Source organism: Taudactylus pleione, unplaced genomic scaffold (assembly GCF_031769625.1).
Source record: "Taudactylus pleione unplaced genomic scaffold, aTauple2 ptg000037l, whole genome shotgun sequence".
NCBI classification, from domain to species: Eukaryota; Metazoa; Chordata; class Amphibia; order Anura; family Myobatrachidae; genus Taudactylus; species Taudactylus pleione.
Genome location: NW_028284439.1, coordinates 6,849,257 through 6,867,937, shown reverse-complemented (window position 1 = coordinate 6,867,937; position 18,681 = coordinate 6,849,257). Strand labels below are relative to the sequence as shown.

Sequence of the window (18,681 nt, the reverse complement as noted above, 5' to 3'; positions counted from 1 at the left end):
TCACTATGACCTGTGCAGGCTTCATTAGTTGCAAAAGCAAGGAAATAGTTACAAATAAAAATGTGCGCCCCCCCTCCCCCACAAAAAAAAATCCTTAACCTGCCCCAGACATCTTGGCCTGGACTGGTATGGTAAAATAGGGGGGAAAATGGTATGGGGTTCCCACTGTTTTCCTATAACCAACACCAGGTTGAACCAGCCGGGGGGATAATGCTATAGCAGGAAACACAGAGCGTGGGGTCCTCGTGCCATAACTTGAATAACTAAAATGGGGTCCATCTCCCCTCCCAAAGAACAACAATCCCTGGGCTGGTGGCAGTGGCTGTATGGTAATGGTTAAAAAATAGATAATATAGTTTGTTACAGCCGGACTAGAAGTTCCAGAAAGCCAGTCCAAGCATGATGGCCCTTGTGCAAGTGCCAGCATGCCCGGACATTAAGGGCCTACTGGCATCTGTAGCCTGCCTGTAAAGAAAGTATTAAAATAACCACAAGACTTGGACACCCACGGTTACTCTGGGACATAGAGATGAATGGGAAAGCACTGACTGGCTAAGAGCAGACACTGCCATAGCAACCATTCCCCCACTCTCAGCCAATCAGCACTTCCCCATTCATTTTAAGGGCATTTTCCCACAGTGACCTGTCATTTTGGAGTGGCACTGTACACAGTGTACAGTGCTTGTCCATGGATTTCAGCTCATTTTTTTTATTTTACCAAGACTATTGAATTCCATTTTGGAATGAAGAGAGGCCATACAAAGATTTGCTAAGTATTTAATTGTTTTCTGGGGGATTTTTTTAATATAAAATATTAAAACAGTCGGTGTCCAACTTTTGTCAGCCATGCCGGGGCTGGCTTGCTGGGACTTAGTCTGTCTGTAACGAACAATATTATCTATTATTTAACCATTAACTTGACACCCACCGCCACCAATGGTGCGGGTAATAGACGTGGGGACCATATTTTCAACGTCGGTTTTGAAATAGTCTCAAAGCCGATGGTTAGAAAATTAGCCCCCAAATCTCTTCATATGCTAAAGGTCCCAATGCAGTGGAGCAGATTGATGCAAATTGATTATTAACTCTGAATCAAGCTCCTAGTGCAAAGGTTCCCAAACACGGTCCTCAAGGCGGGCACAGCTGTATTAGAGCTGGTGTGCAGCTGCACAGTGTGACCCCTATGATGTCATACAAAGTCGCACAGCCTTTGGAGTCCCAGGGGCAGCGTCTGAGCTGTCTGAACTAGTGCTCAGGGCTGAAGAAAGCTGCGCAGCCTGTGCTGGAGCCTGGCACAGAGGACTCTGAGTTAATCCTGGACTTTTTAATGCCGATCCTGGTATTGGCTTTCCTACTCCCACCCAAGCTGTATGTAGCATTGTGAAGCATATAGGGTATTTGCTCATTTTGGCCACGTAACTCTTATCTCTGATAAGACTAGATTAAGTGCCCCTGGAAACTGTTAAATATATTGATGTAGTCTTCAGACGAAAGTGTAAGCTTAAAAGGATTGGCTTTTATTTCAACAGCAAAAAATGTACTGATAAGCATTGTACAGCATGGCAATATGTTAGACATTAATTTAGGATTCTAAATTATTATTTCCTGCTCCGTACAAGCGTTTTTCCAGATGCCCCAAACAATCTGAAAGGGAATTCATCAGAGAAAATAACTTTGCCCCTGTCCTCAGCAGTCCAATCCCTGTACCTTTTGCAGAATATCGGTCTGTCCCTGATATTTTTCCTGGCGAGAAGTGGCTTCTTTGCTGCCCTTCTTGACACCAGGCTATCCTCTAAAAGTCTTCGTCCTGTGTCATGCCAACAGTAAAGTATCCTGAGACCATTCATGTGTGGGGTTGCTTCTCAGCCAAGGGAGTGGGATCACTCATAATTTTGCCTAAAAACACAGTCATGAATAAAGAAAGTTACCAAAACATCCTCCAAAAGCAACTTTCAAGACTTGCAGAGGTCTTGAAAAAGAAGGGTCAACACTGCAAATATTGACTGTTTGCATAAACTTAATGTAATTGTCAATAAAAGCCTTTGACACTTATGATATGCTGGTAATTTTACTTCAGTATACCATAATAACATCTGACAAAAAGGTCTCAAAACACTGAAGCAGCAAACTATGTGAAAACCAATACTTGTGTCATTCTCAAAACTTTTGGCCATGGCTGTACATATAATAATAATAATAATAATAATAATAATAATAATAATAATAATAATGTCACTTTGATTGTAAAATGGTGTTTACTAAAGGTGCCCATACATGGTGCTATAAAGCAGCCGATCCGACAGATTGGCACAATTTGGCTGCTATATGGTACTGTGTATGGGCATGATATCGGAAAGAGCGCGCACACGTGGGGTCGTACATCGCACCCCCAGATCTTACTGCAGGTTCAGTAGATCTGGGGATGCGATGTGCGATCCCGTGCAGTGGGGGAGGGGGAGCCAGCATATCGGGTGGTCGGCCACCCGATCGCACCGTGTGTGGGGACCGCCCAATATGTAGGACGTCGGATCCCCCTTCGCGTTGCACGGTTCTTATCGCACCATGTATGGCCAGCTTAAGTGTTACTAATAATAATAATAATAAACAAGAAAAATGTTTGTTTTATGTTTTGTAAAAGAAATATAGATAAACCAGCCAAGCGCTGGAGTCTCTAATAGGTTGGTCCCATCACTTACAGAGGGCCACTGTGTGTCTAGGGGACATCTAGGTTAAACACGCCTATGATTATAGCACATTATACTAGTGCAATACAGCATTGTTAAAATCTCTAAGCTACATTCTGTGGACTTATAATTATAATAACTGATTATTACTTTGTGTCTTGATAATTTGTTTTTAAATGGGACAAGTCTCAACACAATGTCATGTTATTTTTCTCTCCCCAGTCCCCAGAGTTAGAGCCACCGGAGTGTATGAGCAAAGAGCAATTCACAGAGAGGACATACGCAGCCGTGGGGCACGGTGCAAAGGAGGAATATGGGGATTTATTTGATAAAATAGATGTGAGTCGCGAAGGTTTCATTGATTGGGACAAATTAACATCCTTCATGCTGCTTGAGCTTTACGAGAAAGATGAACGAGTGAAATCATCAGTAATTCCCCAGTGGAGGGATATTCGCAGCCTCCCATTAATTCACAAGGAAAACATCCAAAAAGTAGTTTATTTGAAATGTTCTTGTCGCTACGTAACTTTGAGTAAAGATGGATTACTGGGAATCTGGGGAGAGAATTTAAAACTACAAAGAAGCCTGAGGATCTGCACAGACACCGTCAAGCTGAAAGATGTATGGGCAACCAGCTTGGTGTTCCTGGCCAATGTAAACAAGGTAAATATGGATATAAATAGAAGTAATGCATATATCAGTGATGGAAGAGAGGAGGGATCCTCTTTATTAATCCTATCTGTCATACAGCATCGCATGGAGGGTGCCCTGTGCTGGCACAGAGTAGGTTTGGGAAAGGATAAAGAATGCAATTGCCAGTCTATGTAGAAGGGCTGAATAAATGAGCAATGTCAGTGAGTAATGAAAAGCATAAATCTACAAAATAATAATAAAAAACCCTGTACATCCACTATATGGTTCTATGAAGCAATAGTTCTAGAATACCAATCGGTTGATTAAACAAAGCGCAGCTATTGGCCTGTACCAACTGTACATTCAGGGGAGGGGACATGGTATAGCTACACTCTTATGTTCAAACTATCATTCTCTACTTTTTACTGCATAAATCGACTTATTGCTTTTGATGCACTTAAGTCAAATACACACTAGACAATTTTTATGGACAATAATGTTCAACAATATATCTTTCATATTGTTCAGTCTGTATGCAGTGAACGACCAACGATGTGCGCTCCCGCTGGTCTTTAACGATGTCTTTTGTCATCCGTACATGAAGGCCAATCTGACGATCTCGTCAAGAATTGCGTGTTCAGAGATGTGGCAGGATGACTTCACTGAAAGAAATCTTTAAAGATACAGTCAGGTGCATAAATATTGGGACATTGACAGAATTTTCATATTTTGGCCTCTATTCACCACCACAATGGCTTTGAAATGAAACAAACAAGATGTGCTTTAACTGCAGACTTTCAGATTTAATTTGAGGGTAATTACATCCAAATCGGGTGAACGGTGTAGGAATTACAACAGTCTCAATATGTGCCTCCCACTTTTTAAGGGGCCAAAAGTAATGGGACTATCAACTCAAAAGCTATTTCATGGACAGGTGTGGGCTATTCCCTCGTTATTTCGTTATCAATTAAGCAGGTAAAAGGTCTGGAGTTGATTCTAGGTGTGACATTTGCATTTGGAATCAGTTGCTGTCGGCTCTCAATATGAGATCCAAAGAGCTGTCACTATCAGTGAAGCAAGCCATCATTAGGCTGAAAAATCTAAACAAACCTATCAGAGAGATAGCAAAAACATTAGGCGTGGCCAAATCAACTGTTTGGAACATTCTTAAAAAGAAAGAACGCACCGGAGAGCTCAGCAACACCAAAAGACCCCTGTACACCCAATATCATTTGTCCTGCACTACAAAAAGTTCAAGGTAAATCTTTCACCAATATCGTTCATACAACACATCGTGTAGTGTGTATAAGTCTTTAGGGGGAGATGTAAAAAGATGTGGTAAGGGGGAGTGGCTAGCGGCTCCACCAGCTGGACGTGAACTATCATTCATCTACATTCTGCTTTCTCACGGTATACAATCGGGAAACCGGCTGCCTTAATACTGACGGCCGGCCTCCCGATTGTCATATCCCGGCGAGGGTGAAATGCCGGGCGTCTAGATGTAGACGCCTGACATTTCCTAGATGTGGCTGCTACAGAAGTGTGAGTGAGGACACAAATAGAGCTTCATCTGGGCCTACTGGACATATATGGAAGTCTCCTGATACCCAGCACTCATGCTGCTCAGCATATAGAGCCTTCTGTTATGTTGAGCATGTCCAGATGAACCTTTTCATATTTGGGGCATTTGCATGTAGGCTCTGTGTGATGAGACTAAGGAGCAGCTTCATTATTAGGTAAATTGTACTTTATATATCACAAGCGAGGAGTTAAGAGCTGATCATTTCTATTTCTGATTGTTTCCCAGATCCCCAGAAAACTGTGAAGGGGACAGGGTTCTATTTCTAAACCTATTGTGCATTCCCTAACATTAGTGTTGAACTTTCATGGTATATCATCTACTGTATGCTTAGACTTAATGTATTTACCAAGATATGCTAGTTGTTGCTATTGTAACTAATTACTGTTTTCCAGGGAACAAATGCACCCAGCCTTGCTCTTGGTTGGGGAAAAAATGTGTAACCTGCTGTCAGGAACCATATGGGAATTCTTTAGGTGAGGATAGCAGCCAGGAGGTTAGGGTGGCTAGGGAACAAGCAGGTGAGTGACAGTACTAGGTCTCACTATTGCAGCCAAATCTAGGTTTGGCTAGACCTGCCCAGAGGTGCTGAGTCTAACTCACTTGGTGGTCTTCACCAGTGACCCCTCCAAATAGGGACGTGGGTTTCGCTGCACCAAGTGAGCAGGTTACGGCCCTCTGGACAGGTACCCAGGAGTGGCAGGAAGACCAGTAACTATATTTACGAGAGTTAAATTACAGGAAACCAGCACGGAGACAATAAAGATATAACACTAAAGGCCAGCGTAACAACTAAATAACTAGGACACAAGGGATCAGCTAGTGAGCTGAATACTTGACCACAGTAGATCAGCATATAAACTGAGTACTTGAACACGGGATCAGCGTGTAAACTGAATACTTGAACACAGGAGGTCAGCGTATGAACTGAATACTTGAACACAGGAGGTCAGCGTATGAACTGAGTAGAACACAGGAGATCAGCGTGTGAAAGGAATACTTGAACACAGGAGATCAATGTATGAACTGAATACTTGAACACAGGGAAATGTAACACAGCAATGCACTGAGAATAGTAACGGAACCAGTCACTGACTTGCACTGAGAACACAGGGAAATGTAACACAGGAATGCACTGAGTATTGTTAAGGATCCACCTGAGAGCGAACTAGTAGTTAGCATGTAAGCAGACACCAGTAACACAGGGAGGCAGCTGGGGAACTGAAGAGCACAATAATAACAACACTAGAGCTGTTATGAAAAAAACTGGAGTTCAGTGAGAGAACTGAAATGATACACTGGAGAACAACGAGAAGGCTGAAGCAACACACTGAGGAATTAACACGGAGAAACACTGGTGAGTATCACAGTCACTAGAACAGCGAAGTTGAACAGCAGTTTCCTGATCCTGGAGTCAGACTTAAATACCCATAAGTAGCTGGTCAATGGATCAGAGGATCAGCTGAGTGACAGCAGGACTACCATTGGGTTAGACTAGTCAGATGATATGGACCAACATGGCTGCGCCCATGCCCGGCACCCCAGGAACCAGAATGCATGTACGGAAGCCCTAGCAGACCCCGGGGAGAATACTCAGTCACCAGTCACCTCCACTCCCAGCGACTGAACACCTAAGCCCAAGGACACTGGCACGGAGGTGAGTAGTGGCCACATCCTGACACCTGCAGTGTTTTCAATGGACCATATATATTTCCTTATGCTGACACAACTGCAGTGTGTGCTTATTGTATTGCCATAATATTGCTTTCATTGTTATTATGTTGCCATGTGGATTATAGGTAAATCCAGCAGCGGTTTCTACCATTTTCAGTCCAGAGGGCTGCCCGAGCTGAAGCTCAGGTCAATGCCAACCTGAATTCCATCTGTTGTGCATGCACATAAAATCTAGCCGGGGAGAGAAAAAACTGAAGCTGAAGCACCTTCATATTGGAAACTTCTGTAAATTGCCATCCGGACTGGCAGTCCTAGAAAGACAGTTTGGCTTGTTGTCAGGGGTGCCGAGAGGTAGGGGAAGGGGGTGTGGGAGCTAATTACCCAGGCAGGGCCGTAACTAGCTATGGGCGATCATTGCCACCTCGCAGAGCTCTGTGGGCAGCACCGCCGACATTCCCTATATCTGGCTAGCAGCCAGAATCGCAGTTGCAGTGATGCTGCAAATGGCAGACTGCAGCCATAACATCCCCTCTGGAGTATCCTGGGTATGCACCGTGCAGCGCAGTTGTTCTGTTTGCTGGCGCCCCCTCCCCCTGTGGCATGACGTCACTGCCTGCCCGTTACACTTCTTCCCTGTCAGCAGCAGTAGCTTCTCTCCACATCCCAGCAGACACTGTTGTGGTCCAGGGAGGCTGTTGCCACTGAGCAGCAGCAGTCACCCTCTGCCTGCATGATGTGCATTATGTGTGGGTCTGCCCCTGGATATGTCTCCTACTCAGATAGCATGATCATTATTTAGAGGCGGCTCTCTTAATCAAGTAAGCCAATATGACTAGAAGTGGTATCCATTGTTCTGGAAAAAGAGTAGGTAGGCTGTTAGAAGCTTTAACAACAGGGGGCCCGAAAAGTGGTGGGCCATCATCCCTAGCACATTGAAGGAAGTACCCTGACAGCCCCACATCTTCTGTTGCTTACCAGCTCATAGAGCAGCACAAGTGCCCAATCCTGCTACACTGGAATGACCTTCCCCTTCAATGTCCTTTCCTGCACTCCTTCACCACACCAGACGCCTGGAGGCGAATGCTTCCATTACACCACTGGGCAACGAAGGGCAGGTGCTTTGTCTCATTATATCAGCCCCTTGGTAATGCATACCCAACCCTAGAAGCAGAGCCAGATTAAGACTTCACAGTGCCCTAGGCAAAATACTAGTTTAGGAACCCTACGTTGCTCCATTCATACAATGAATATATTCTCTAGGCAAACTGGAGCTGAAGAAAAATCTTAAAAAGATTCCCCATCCCCCTACAGAAACAAAACATAAATTACTGAGCAAAGTAATCCATAATATGATAAAACACACAGGGGTCTATTTAATGATAAGCGGTAATAGGTAACATTTTCATCAGCACATCATGTCAAACCAAAACCTATGTGCAAGCACCCTGTTACTGCCCAGTTATACCCACCCAGTTGCAAGTGGAAATAGTACTGAGATTTTCTGCATACGACTAATTTTTGTGATCCCCATACACTACAGAGTGTCATAATCACATAGATAAATAACTAGGAGACAGACCCATTTCATAATTCTTAGTTCTAAAAAAGAAAATATATTATTTCATGAGTATTAACGGGACTTCCGGTTTTCTGGGACCCGATCACGTGACATAAACAGACTAGTGATCTACCTTCAGGGCTGCAGATCACGGGGTGTCCATATGATCACCGTCTAGGGGCACACCCGAAAGGAAGCATTCACATTCTATCTATCTCCCCTTTTCACCATTGAGACTTATCATGTCTTGGTTGGCTGCTTGTTGTCAGTCCGATCACGTGTGTTAAGGGGCCTGTGTGTTAAGGGGCCTATCCACTAGGCGACCTGAAAGACTGAACGTCTAGCATTCAGACCTTCAGGTCTCTGAGGTGCGGTGCCTGCATTGAACGGCTTTCACTGAACGTCATTCAGTGCAGGAGCCCGACCTCCTATCTCTGAACATGCCGAACCTGACGAGCGTCGTCAGGTTGACGGGCATGTTCAGTAGATAATCGGGCACGGCAAGGACCCAGTGTGCACGCGCATCGCTGGTCCTTGCCAGCTATCCAGTACACGACTTTGTGAACGATGCGACCAAAACCTCCTGGATTTGGTTGGATTGTTCACAAAGTCATGTAATGGATAGGCCCGTTTAGTCACGTGATCGGGTGAACTTCCAATCTGCAGTAACTTGGATCACAAGAGTTAGGGCCCAGCCTGTCAGAGCCTGTCAGATGTTATCCCCTGGAATTCTGGGAATTGTAGTGAATATTCATTTCACAAATTCTGTTTATTCTAAGTTATGTTGGAGTCCATGTTAGTCACGTGAGTTGGAACACAGCTGGTTACATATTATCCCAAAGAATTATGGGAGTTGTAGTTATTCAATGCATACTTATAAATCACATCAGTATATACGTATTAAAACATATCTCATCCAAAATCAACACCAATAAAGAATCTTTGTTTCCTCAACCTCATGTATTAATATATGGAGTACATATATATAGTTTTTCTGATCACATTTACTGTCCTTAATCACTACACAGAATATTTATATCAGACTAATCAAATTGATTACTCTTAGGTATCTAGAATTTTCAAGAAAACCTTTTCCAAAAGAAGGAACTTGTTTAATAAAATTAGCCAAGAATTTATATTCAAATCATTGGTCTATTTTTTAGATTACCATATCTCAGTTTTAGACCACTCTATAGATATAAAGAGGGGAAGGTGGGGAGGTGAAGGAGGGGGGGAAGGATGACTATACCATGCTCTGGATTAGAGCGAAGATAGAAATGTCCCAATACTATGCTAAATAACTGTATTGAGTTCTACCGCCTCATTGAGTCCCTCTGGATATATGGAATTAATTCTAAACATCTAGAACACTTCCTGTTTACATAGATTTTTGAAGTGATCTCCACCCCATCTTGTGACTGGAATATGTTCTAGACCAACCAATTTCAAGCATTTCGGATCACCATCATGACACTGTGTGTCAGTATATTTCTTCAGTGCTCAAGAAATCTGGACTTTGAGCATCCTCGTTGTCCAACCAATATACCTTTATATATAGCTTTTTTTTGTTCCTAGAATATTATTAACCTCAATAACATTAATTTCCAGTCATTTACAGTCAATTTAGACCACTTCACAGCTCACAATATTGCTTTCATCATTATTGGCCAAAGGCTACAGTGAGCTGGCTGGTTATTAAGCGACAGAGCAGTGGCACAGACACCGCAGCTTAAAGCACATCTATGAAACATTGCCACACAGCAGTGGCAGAAATGGTAGTGCAAGATGGAACTGTCCTTTGTGGCCCACCCACCCTTATATTGGATATTAAAAAGGATATGCACACTTTAACAAACCAAGCACTTCAGCAACAGTAAAGAAAACACAAGTTCAGGTGCTCCAAGGAGAACTGAAAGATGCAAATCTAAATGCAGCTCACCACTTAGGGGATAGGCAAACCCCAGAAAAACTTTCAAAAGAAGGAGAGAACTCAGAGGTGGGTGCGCTAATGATTTGTTAATGGAACAATCGTACAGATAATAAAATTAACTCACATTTATTATCACAAATGACATGAGCTGTTTCCATAAGACGATTGGTAGCTTGTTTTGTGGGGGCCCAAACAAACCAAGAACTTCAGCCACAAAAGTGTCAGCCACTGTTGCTGAAGTTACTCACATTTATTATTACAAATGACATGAGATAAATAAAATAATTAGAAAAGAAGGATTGTCTGTTAAAAATCAGCAAGTAAAATGTATAACATTGAAAGACATATAAAGAGAGTGCAATAAGTAACAATGATGGAGTATAATTGCGGATATAAATTAGATTTACTCTGATAATAATAAGGTTGTAATGTCTCAGTCAGAGTTGCCCCTGGTGAAGTCTGAGGTATGATACAGAAGCTACAGTTTTGCACTTAATGAATCATTTGATCATCAAAAATAGGGGAACTGATAACTGCGTGAAATTAGTGTTCTCAAAGGTTCCAATGGAAGTTAGTTAAAGGTGGATTATGCCAAAACCGTTTGTGTAAAACTTCAATGGCTTACCCGCTAGATGAAAGGTGTAGTTCGGGTGCTCAATAGTAGAAGGACCGTAAGCATACGACTTAAACCTAGGATCAAGCACTGTTGCTAAAATGTAGTGATCAGATATCAAGATATTGGCCATCCATGGATCCTGGCTAAGCAACTAAAGGACTTGATCTACAAGACCGGTATACTTTGTGGATTTGCTTTGTTTAATCTCCTCTTTCAATTTCTCCAGCTGATTTTCCAAAAGCCTAAATAGGAGAAACGCCTTACTCAAGCTAGCAGTGTCAGCACTCACTTCACATGTGGCTACTTCAAATGGTTTGAGCACCTTGTACTGTGCTGGGCCAAGGTACATTCCCCCTCCTATCCCAGTGGCATGGCTTGTTGTATAGCTATGGATGGGTTTTTGCTGTTCCTCCATCCGCTGAAGCATACAGACGGTGGAGTTCCACCTTGTTACCACCTCTTGCTTCAGTTGATGGCAGGGCAAATTCAACTGTTCTTGCAGGTGCTGCAATCTCCTGCATGCTGTTGCTGAATGCCAAAAATGTCCCAAAACTTTTCGGCCCACAGACAGCATCTCCTGCACACCCCAGTAATTTTTCTAAACAAACCTGCACCACTAAGTTGATCACGTGAGCAAAATTTTCACAATATTTGGCGTTATCAGAAATCACAAATTCTGAGGAGAGTCCAAGTGGGGTAAGCCATGTTTTTATGACATCTTTTGGTTTTTCTTAAAGGTTGTTAGTGGTATGCCTCCTATTGAATCCAGTGATACATGGAGTAGCCTGCCTCTGAATGAGCTGGCGTTGTTTGTTAGATACTGCTTCTGCTGCTGCTGAAGGCGATTCACCGACCCAGTGAGCTGTCACAGTCATGTAATCTTTAGTTTGCCCACTACCACTTGTCCACATATCTGTTGTTAAGTGGACAGTTTGTACAATGGCATTTTGTAGGCCAATAATTAGGTTTTTTTTTGCATCCTGGTACAGCTGAGGAATGGCTTTTCAGGTAAAATGAAACCGAGATGGAACTTGCTACCAGGGACAAAGGACTTCAATTAACTGTGTAAAACCCACTGCATTAATTGCAGATATTGGATGCAGATCTAATACTAGCATAGCCGTCATGGCATCAGTGATCCGCTGTGCGACTGGGTGAGAGCTGTCATACTTGCTTCCTCTTGCAAAGGATTGTTTAACAGTCAATCGTTTTGTTAAACTACTACAAAAATCTTCTTGTTCCACTTCTGTGATGAAAATCCACCCCCAGCAGCAGGCCTAGCGCTCAAGGATTCTTCTGAGGAGTCCTGGAAAGGGGAGGAGTCACCTAGCAATAACAAATTAGATGCCAGACTACCTCTGATCATTACTGAAGATATTGAGGATGAAGGTGTTGGCGGTGGAGGTTGCAGGTGCTGGGATCTAGTAGAGAGAAGGGAGCTAGCTGATGCTGGACTGCTTGTTGTTATTTTTTTAGCACCAGTTTCTGATGTTATCAAATACTTGTCATGAGCTCGCTGCAGATGACATAATAGCGTGAAGGTTATTAGATGCTTGACAAATGTTGTCAGGATTTTGGTAATAATAATTCCACACATAAGAGGTGGATTTGTTGGTCCTATGCCCAGGCATGACAATGGCCTTCTTATCATGGCCAAGAAGTGCTTCCACTGTTTCAATAATAATCTATCCCAGTAGTACTAGGATTTAGTCATACTATTGCAAAATTAGCCTTTTCTTTGTGTTCTCGCTACATATGGGACAATTCTGTCAATCAATCCGAGCGTTGAATGACATGATCTATTTTCAGTTTGGCTGCATGTGATGCGCTCTTCATATAGATACGCCATGCTGCTGCAATCACAGTAAATAATGTGTTTAGTTCTGCTGTCTCCAACTTGTTGAATTAAAAACACATATGCAAAATATAATTTAAAAAAAAAATAGAAATACAGGTTGAGTCTCCCATATCTAAATATTCCGAAATACGGAGTTTTTTTTAGCATGACTGAGATAGTGAAACTTTTGCTTTTTGATGGTTAATGTACATAAACTTTGTTTAAGGCACAAAAGTATTAAAATATTGTATAAAATTACCTTCAGGCTTTGTGTATAAGGTGTATATGAAACATAAATGAATTTCATGTATGTACACAAACTTTGTTTGAGCCACAAAATTATTGAAAATATAGTATAAAATGACGTGCAGGCTGTGTGTATAAGGTGTATATAAAACATAAATGCATTCTGTGTTTAGATTTGGGTTTTATTCACAAGTTATTTAATTAAGGTATGCAAATATTTAAAAATATGGAATATTCCGATATCCAAAATAAATCTGGTCCCAAGAATTTTGGATATTGGAGACTCAACCTGTATGTAACTATAAATGAATACTGTTAGTATTGTTACATGCGATTGGGGATGATAGATGAATGAGTACTGTAAATGGGTTAGGTACGGGATGCCGGTGCTTGGGATCCCAATGCAGGCATCCCGACAGGGTTAGGATACCGACACCTGTCTGTAAGTATCCTAACCCTACCCCTATCCCTCCTTCCCCGCACCCTAAACCTAACTTCCCCCTAGTGCCTAAACCTAACCCTCCTCCCTAGTGTCTATTCCTAACCCTCTCCCAAGTGCCTAACCCACCCCTAAGCTCACTACTTACCGTTCGGATGCCGGTAATATGCCCCCAACACAAATGTTTTAGTAATACAGCGTGCTGCTATGTTTTTCATGTCAATGTCCTTCACCCCACAGATTGCAGTTGCTTTCACCAGTAAGGAGATATGTTTCTATGATCTAAACTCAAAGCAGGACCTATTTTGCCAGTACAAGCTGCAAGGACTTCCTGGCACACCATTATGTATGGACTACTGGCACAGCCTTGATGATTGCAATGATGCCATTCTGACATTTGGAGATGTCAATGGACAGGTAAAGCTAGCCATAAGACATAGGGCCTGACTCTGAGTGGCATACACCGCCGATGTCTGACGCAGTGCAGCGATTTCTTCTGCGCATGCGGCCAGATAGCAGCACACAGGGTCACAGTTGGGATCGAGGCGAATGAGACACGCACAGTCTCAAAAATGTGTTGCAAATGTAGTTGGTGTTTCTGGGCAGTGACAGGGAAATGCCTATGTGCAGCACAGAGATGGTCATCCTATGGGAGTATCACGAGCAAGGAGGAGGCCATACACAGTTAGAGAAACTGCACCTGCCATATGGCTGGTGCAAGGTTCAATGGTGCCATCGATGGTGATGTCTAAAGACACATCAAGCGGTATTTCAGCAGCACATATGAACACTGACAGTGGGCATCTCAGTCCTTGCACATTTGTTTGCATGGATGTACACCAGGGAAGGACTTTGTAGTGGCATTTGCATGAAGACACAAACGGGCGACCGCCAATAGGCGCAGACACAGACATGGGTGCGTCCGATTCAGAACTGGCCCATAGACTGGTCTGTGTTATTGTTATAACATAAGCACTGTAAACAGTAATGAATGTACACACACAGACACTTATATATCTATTGACACCTTAAGGTCACACAAACTGAGACCTTAAGGTGTTTAGATAAAGGTCCTCATTTGTGACGATAACATTGGTTTTCCTGATGTCCGTTTGCAAAAAATCATTCTTGATAAAATGACAAGTGTTTGGAATGCACTCCTGCATCTATTTCTATGTATGGACCTATGTGATATGGAGTAGCACCCCAGCTTTGAGTTGGTTACATGAGTGCAGACTGATCTGACTATGGGCCTGATTCAGAGCCGCTCGTTCGCTCCGAGCGATGTTTGCCCAACTGCGCATGCGTACGGATCGTTATACGCATGCGCGAACCAGTCAGTGTGGCCGAAATTCATGTGTTCGCAAAATAGCGAATGCCTGATAATTTGAGTGACAGGAGTAGGCGTATGTGGGTGGTAACGGGGGAAGGTGCTTGAAAACGGGGAGTGGAGATCCGAACGCAGGCGTGCTTAAAGGTCAAAACGGGCGTTTTATGGGTGTGCATAATTAAAACAGCAGCGTCATTGACCACGTCACTGGGTTATTTTATAGCCAGAACTGCTCGCAAAATTGTGGTAGGAAAAACCAACCCCAAGAATAGCGAGCAGTTCATACCCTGGTCGATGTACTCGATTAATCTAATAAATAGCGGACATGACGTAGGATGCGAGCGGCCAGGGGGCGTATTTTTTTAAAAAACGACCGCAAGTTTTGTTCGCTCGTTCAGACCTAGAGGCGTGAACAGACCGCAAAGAGCGAACGGTTGATTTGAATAGCCACCCCTATTTTCTGGACGAGCGAGAGCTAATTGCGTCCGGCTCTGAATCAGGTTCTATATCTGTCCGTTTGTCCATCCATCCATTTATCATACAAATACTATACTCATTAAAACAGCTGATAAGATTGTATATTTGTGATTGTGTTACTATGGTCTGTTTATCATCACAGGTCCATGCTATATGTTTCACAGCTGCAATGATATCCTTGTTTGAACGATCTGCAAGTTCTACAGAGGATCAACAAACTACCCTTTATATTACTTGGAATGAACTGGTTTCTGGGATCCACAAATGTTGCTGCATTTTAAAACACAAACTCCATGAAAACAACTGGGTGCGCCAAGGTGATGTGCTCATGCGTGTAATGTATTTTGGCTGATAACAGTTGTCAGCAAAACTCAATGCTTTCGAATTTACTGTACTACAAAATTTAGCTAGCTACTTTTGGTTACTGTAAGTTTAGTCTCTCCCTACAACCCTAAAGCTCATCAGACTACTTATTTTCTATTACAGCCATGCAATGTTTTTAGTACGTAAGCTTTCTTATATTTCATATTCAATGCAATATTTAATTACAAAGGCTTTCACTTATACTTGTATGTCACCAGTTTAGAGAATCACTTTTCCATATGTGTCTATGTTTAATATTTTTCCTTCTCTGGTTGCTCTCTCTCATTCCTTTATTAACCTTTATATAATGACAACATATTATAAAGCACTTTACAGAGAATATTAATATGCACATGTGGTATATGACCCCATCCCTGGCTAATGGCTACCACAGCAGGGGGAAAGAGAGAAGAGAATCACTCCCTGGGGTAGTGTAGGAGCAGGGTGTAGAAGAGAGACCAATATACTAGTGTTTTAATGGGTTGGGTATGAAAATACCAGCAGTCGGGATGCCAGCTGTCAAAATACTGACAGTACCATCCCGATGCTCAGTTTCCCGACAAGGGTCTGTAAGTATGCTAACCATTTTCCGTTCTCACCCTAACCCTCTGTTCCTGCATCCTAACCCCAACCCTCCCTACCGCACCCTAGCCCTCCACGTTAGTGCCTAAACCTAACTTTCACCCTTGGTGCTTGAACATAACCCCCCAGTGGTACCCAAACCCCCCCTCATAGCCTAACCCTAACCTCCCCGTTAGCGCCTAAACCTAACCCTCCCCCTTGGTGCCTGAACCTAGCCCCCCCCCCCCCTGTGGTGCCTAAACCAAACCCTCCCCATTGGTGCCTGAACCTATCCCTCCCCTCTTGGTGCCTGAACCTATCCCTCCTCTCTTGGTGCCTGTACCTAGCCCTCCCCTTTTGGTGCCTGAACCTAGCCCTGCCCTCCTAGTGCCTATCCCTACCCCCCCCCCCCCACATGGTGCCTAAACCTGACCCTCTCCCCCGCGGCTAAACACCTAACCCGGCCCGCTATAGTTACGTCTGGGATGCCGGCTACAAGGATTCTCGCCATCTGAACTGGCGTCAGGATTTCGACACCGGTGTCCTGTCCCAGGTCAGGATTCCGTCGCCGTACAGGATTTCTTCAGTCGGCATCCAGTACATAGGTATCATAATAAATACATCCCAATTTTAATAATACACATCAGATGCTACCACTATGAAACCTACACTAAAAATTAACTATCACACATACAACTAACGAGCCTTTTCAATTACTTGCGAGCTGCCACTGGTAGCTTGCGTTGCACCAATATGAGGACATTATAGTAGGCTGATTCTGCTCACACCTCCAAACACTTTAAGCAGAAATGATCCTGACAAATCCCGTGAAGCTTCAGACCAGTGGATGCTGGAAGGCAACGGTGAGAATTATAGTTCACCAGCAACTGGAGGGCAAGAAGAAATACCAGGGTATTAAAAAAGAGAAAAAAACATTTATATATTAATATTATACGTATGTCAATGTAGATGAATTATACTAGATTTTCTGGCAATGTTGAGTAAAACATGAGTAAAACTTAACTAACTCTGCATACAATTTATCTACTTGATTGCATTTAGTAACAGGAGTGTCCAAAAACATACTGGTAGGTTAGTCTAGGCAGGGTATTCAATAACACACAACAGACTAACCTACCAGTATGTTTTTGGACACTCCTGTTACTAAATGCAATCAAGTAGATAAATTGTATGCAGAGTTAGTTAAGTTTTACTCATGTTTTACTCAACATTGCCAGAAAATCTAGTATAATTCATCTACATTGACATACGTTATAATATTAATATATAAATGTTTTTTTCTCTTTTTTAATACCCTGGTATTTCTTCTTGCCCTCCAGTTGCTGGTGAACTATAATTCTCACCGTTGCCTTCCAGCATCCACTGGGTGGCTGAGGATGATGTATAGTTTATATACCAGACTGACTTAAGTTTGCCTACTGCTGTGCTGAACTTTTCAAGTCGGAATGTGCATTTCAATAAAAATATAATTGAATGCCTAAACTCCCCTAGCCGTTTTAATGGTACAATATTTTACTCTTTTTACCTGAACAATATTACATCACATTTAGCAGCGGGAAGGTTACTGGATATCTGTTAAGGATATGCTTTGGCTTTGCTTCAATTGCTGCAAGTAAGATTAGTCTCCCCAGAAGCTAACAATACTTCTCTGTTATCACTGCAGAAATATTGTAATCTAATTGCTCAGAGAGCTGTACCTGCAATCTCCTGTCTCATTGGACCTAAAATCTTTTGATTGATATTCCTATTTCCAGTACATTTAGAAAAATCATGTTCGATGCATCATGGTGTAATAAAGTCACAGAACACGACTACACATTTTTTACCGATTGTTTTAACAAATGTTTTGGTTCAGCAGAAAAGGTTTGATTAAAAATGACGGTTTCTTAATTGACCTTAATGTGACTGTAGTGCTCTAATAACACTTCCCATTCGTCATGGTAATAAAGAACATTTTTGGATCTGCATGACATTTTTCGTTATTGCAAAGCTCTTCCCGATGTAACTTCAAATAGTATCTTGTGTTAAACTAATGAGGATATTTCTGTTTTCGCCCTCAGTTAGATACAGCTCCCATTTAGAGGCATTTCTGTCGTGTACTACATGTGACAATAACACTGTGGTTCTGGCCTGGAGAGAAAAAGGCAAAACACATTTGAGGACAACATCACTGAACATTACTAAAGGAATTAATGACTTTGACTATGATTCTGTGCTAAATATAATTGGTATGTATCAGTGCTCTGAACAAACCTATGTTAGCTGTAGTTATTCATCTTTCTGGCAGAATGATGTAACAAGAATTTTACTCTGTTATTTTTTTCACTTAAAGGGCTATCTATGTTGCATGTCGTTAAATACAGCCCAGGGTAAAGAGTGGTCCATTCATTCCTTGTAGTTAAAGTTAATTTTTGCTATTAGAAATTTCAATATTCCTACAATAGTAATTTTTCAAGGGTTGGCATACTCCTCGCTGAACCCATTATTTATTGACATCTTCCAGCTAGCATTTCTGCTTTAAATGGTGATTGTAAGAGAAGTGATAACACAATTTCTTCTTCAGGGTCCATAGGAATCCACAGGGATACTATGGGGGATAGTGTGGTTGGAGAGATCAGGCACCAAACAGTTAAGCTTTCAACTCCCAGGATGCCTCTGGTCCTCCTCCACATATATCCCACCCCCGGCCACAGGCATTTAGTTGTTCGTTTGGTGCGGCAGGATTCAGACGCA

At 42.5% G+C, this 18,681-nt stretch overlaps 1 protein-coding gene across 2 annotated transcripts in view; it reads left to right on the top strand.

The window, feature by feature from the left end:
• Positions 1-18,681, top strand: part of WDR49 (WD repeat domain 49) — a 210,970-nt gene that overhangs the window by 17,365 nt on the left and 174,924 nt on the right. Inside the window, exons 2-5 of one of the 2 annotated variants that reach the window (XM_088452316.1) lie at positions 2,907-3,347; positions 13,437-13,613; positions 15,146-15,320; positions 18,009-18,176. In XM_088452316.1, coding sequence (XP_088308442.1) covers positions 2,907-3,347; positions 13,437-13,613; positions 15,146-15,320; positions 18,009-18,176 — 961 coding nt within the window. Of the gene's footprint in view, positions 1-2,906; positions 3,348-13,436; positions 13,614-15,145; positions 15,321-18,008; positions 18,177-18,681 lie in introns of those variants that run through there. The other variant, XM_088452315.1, reaches the window with a different exon arrangement.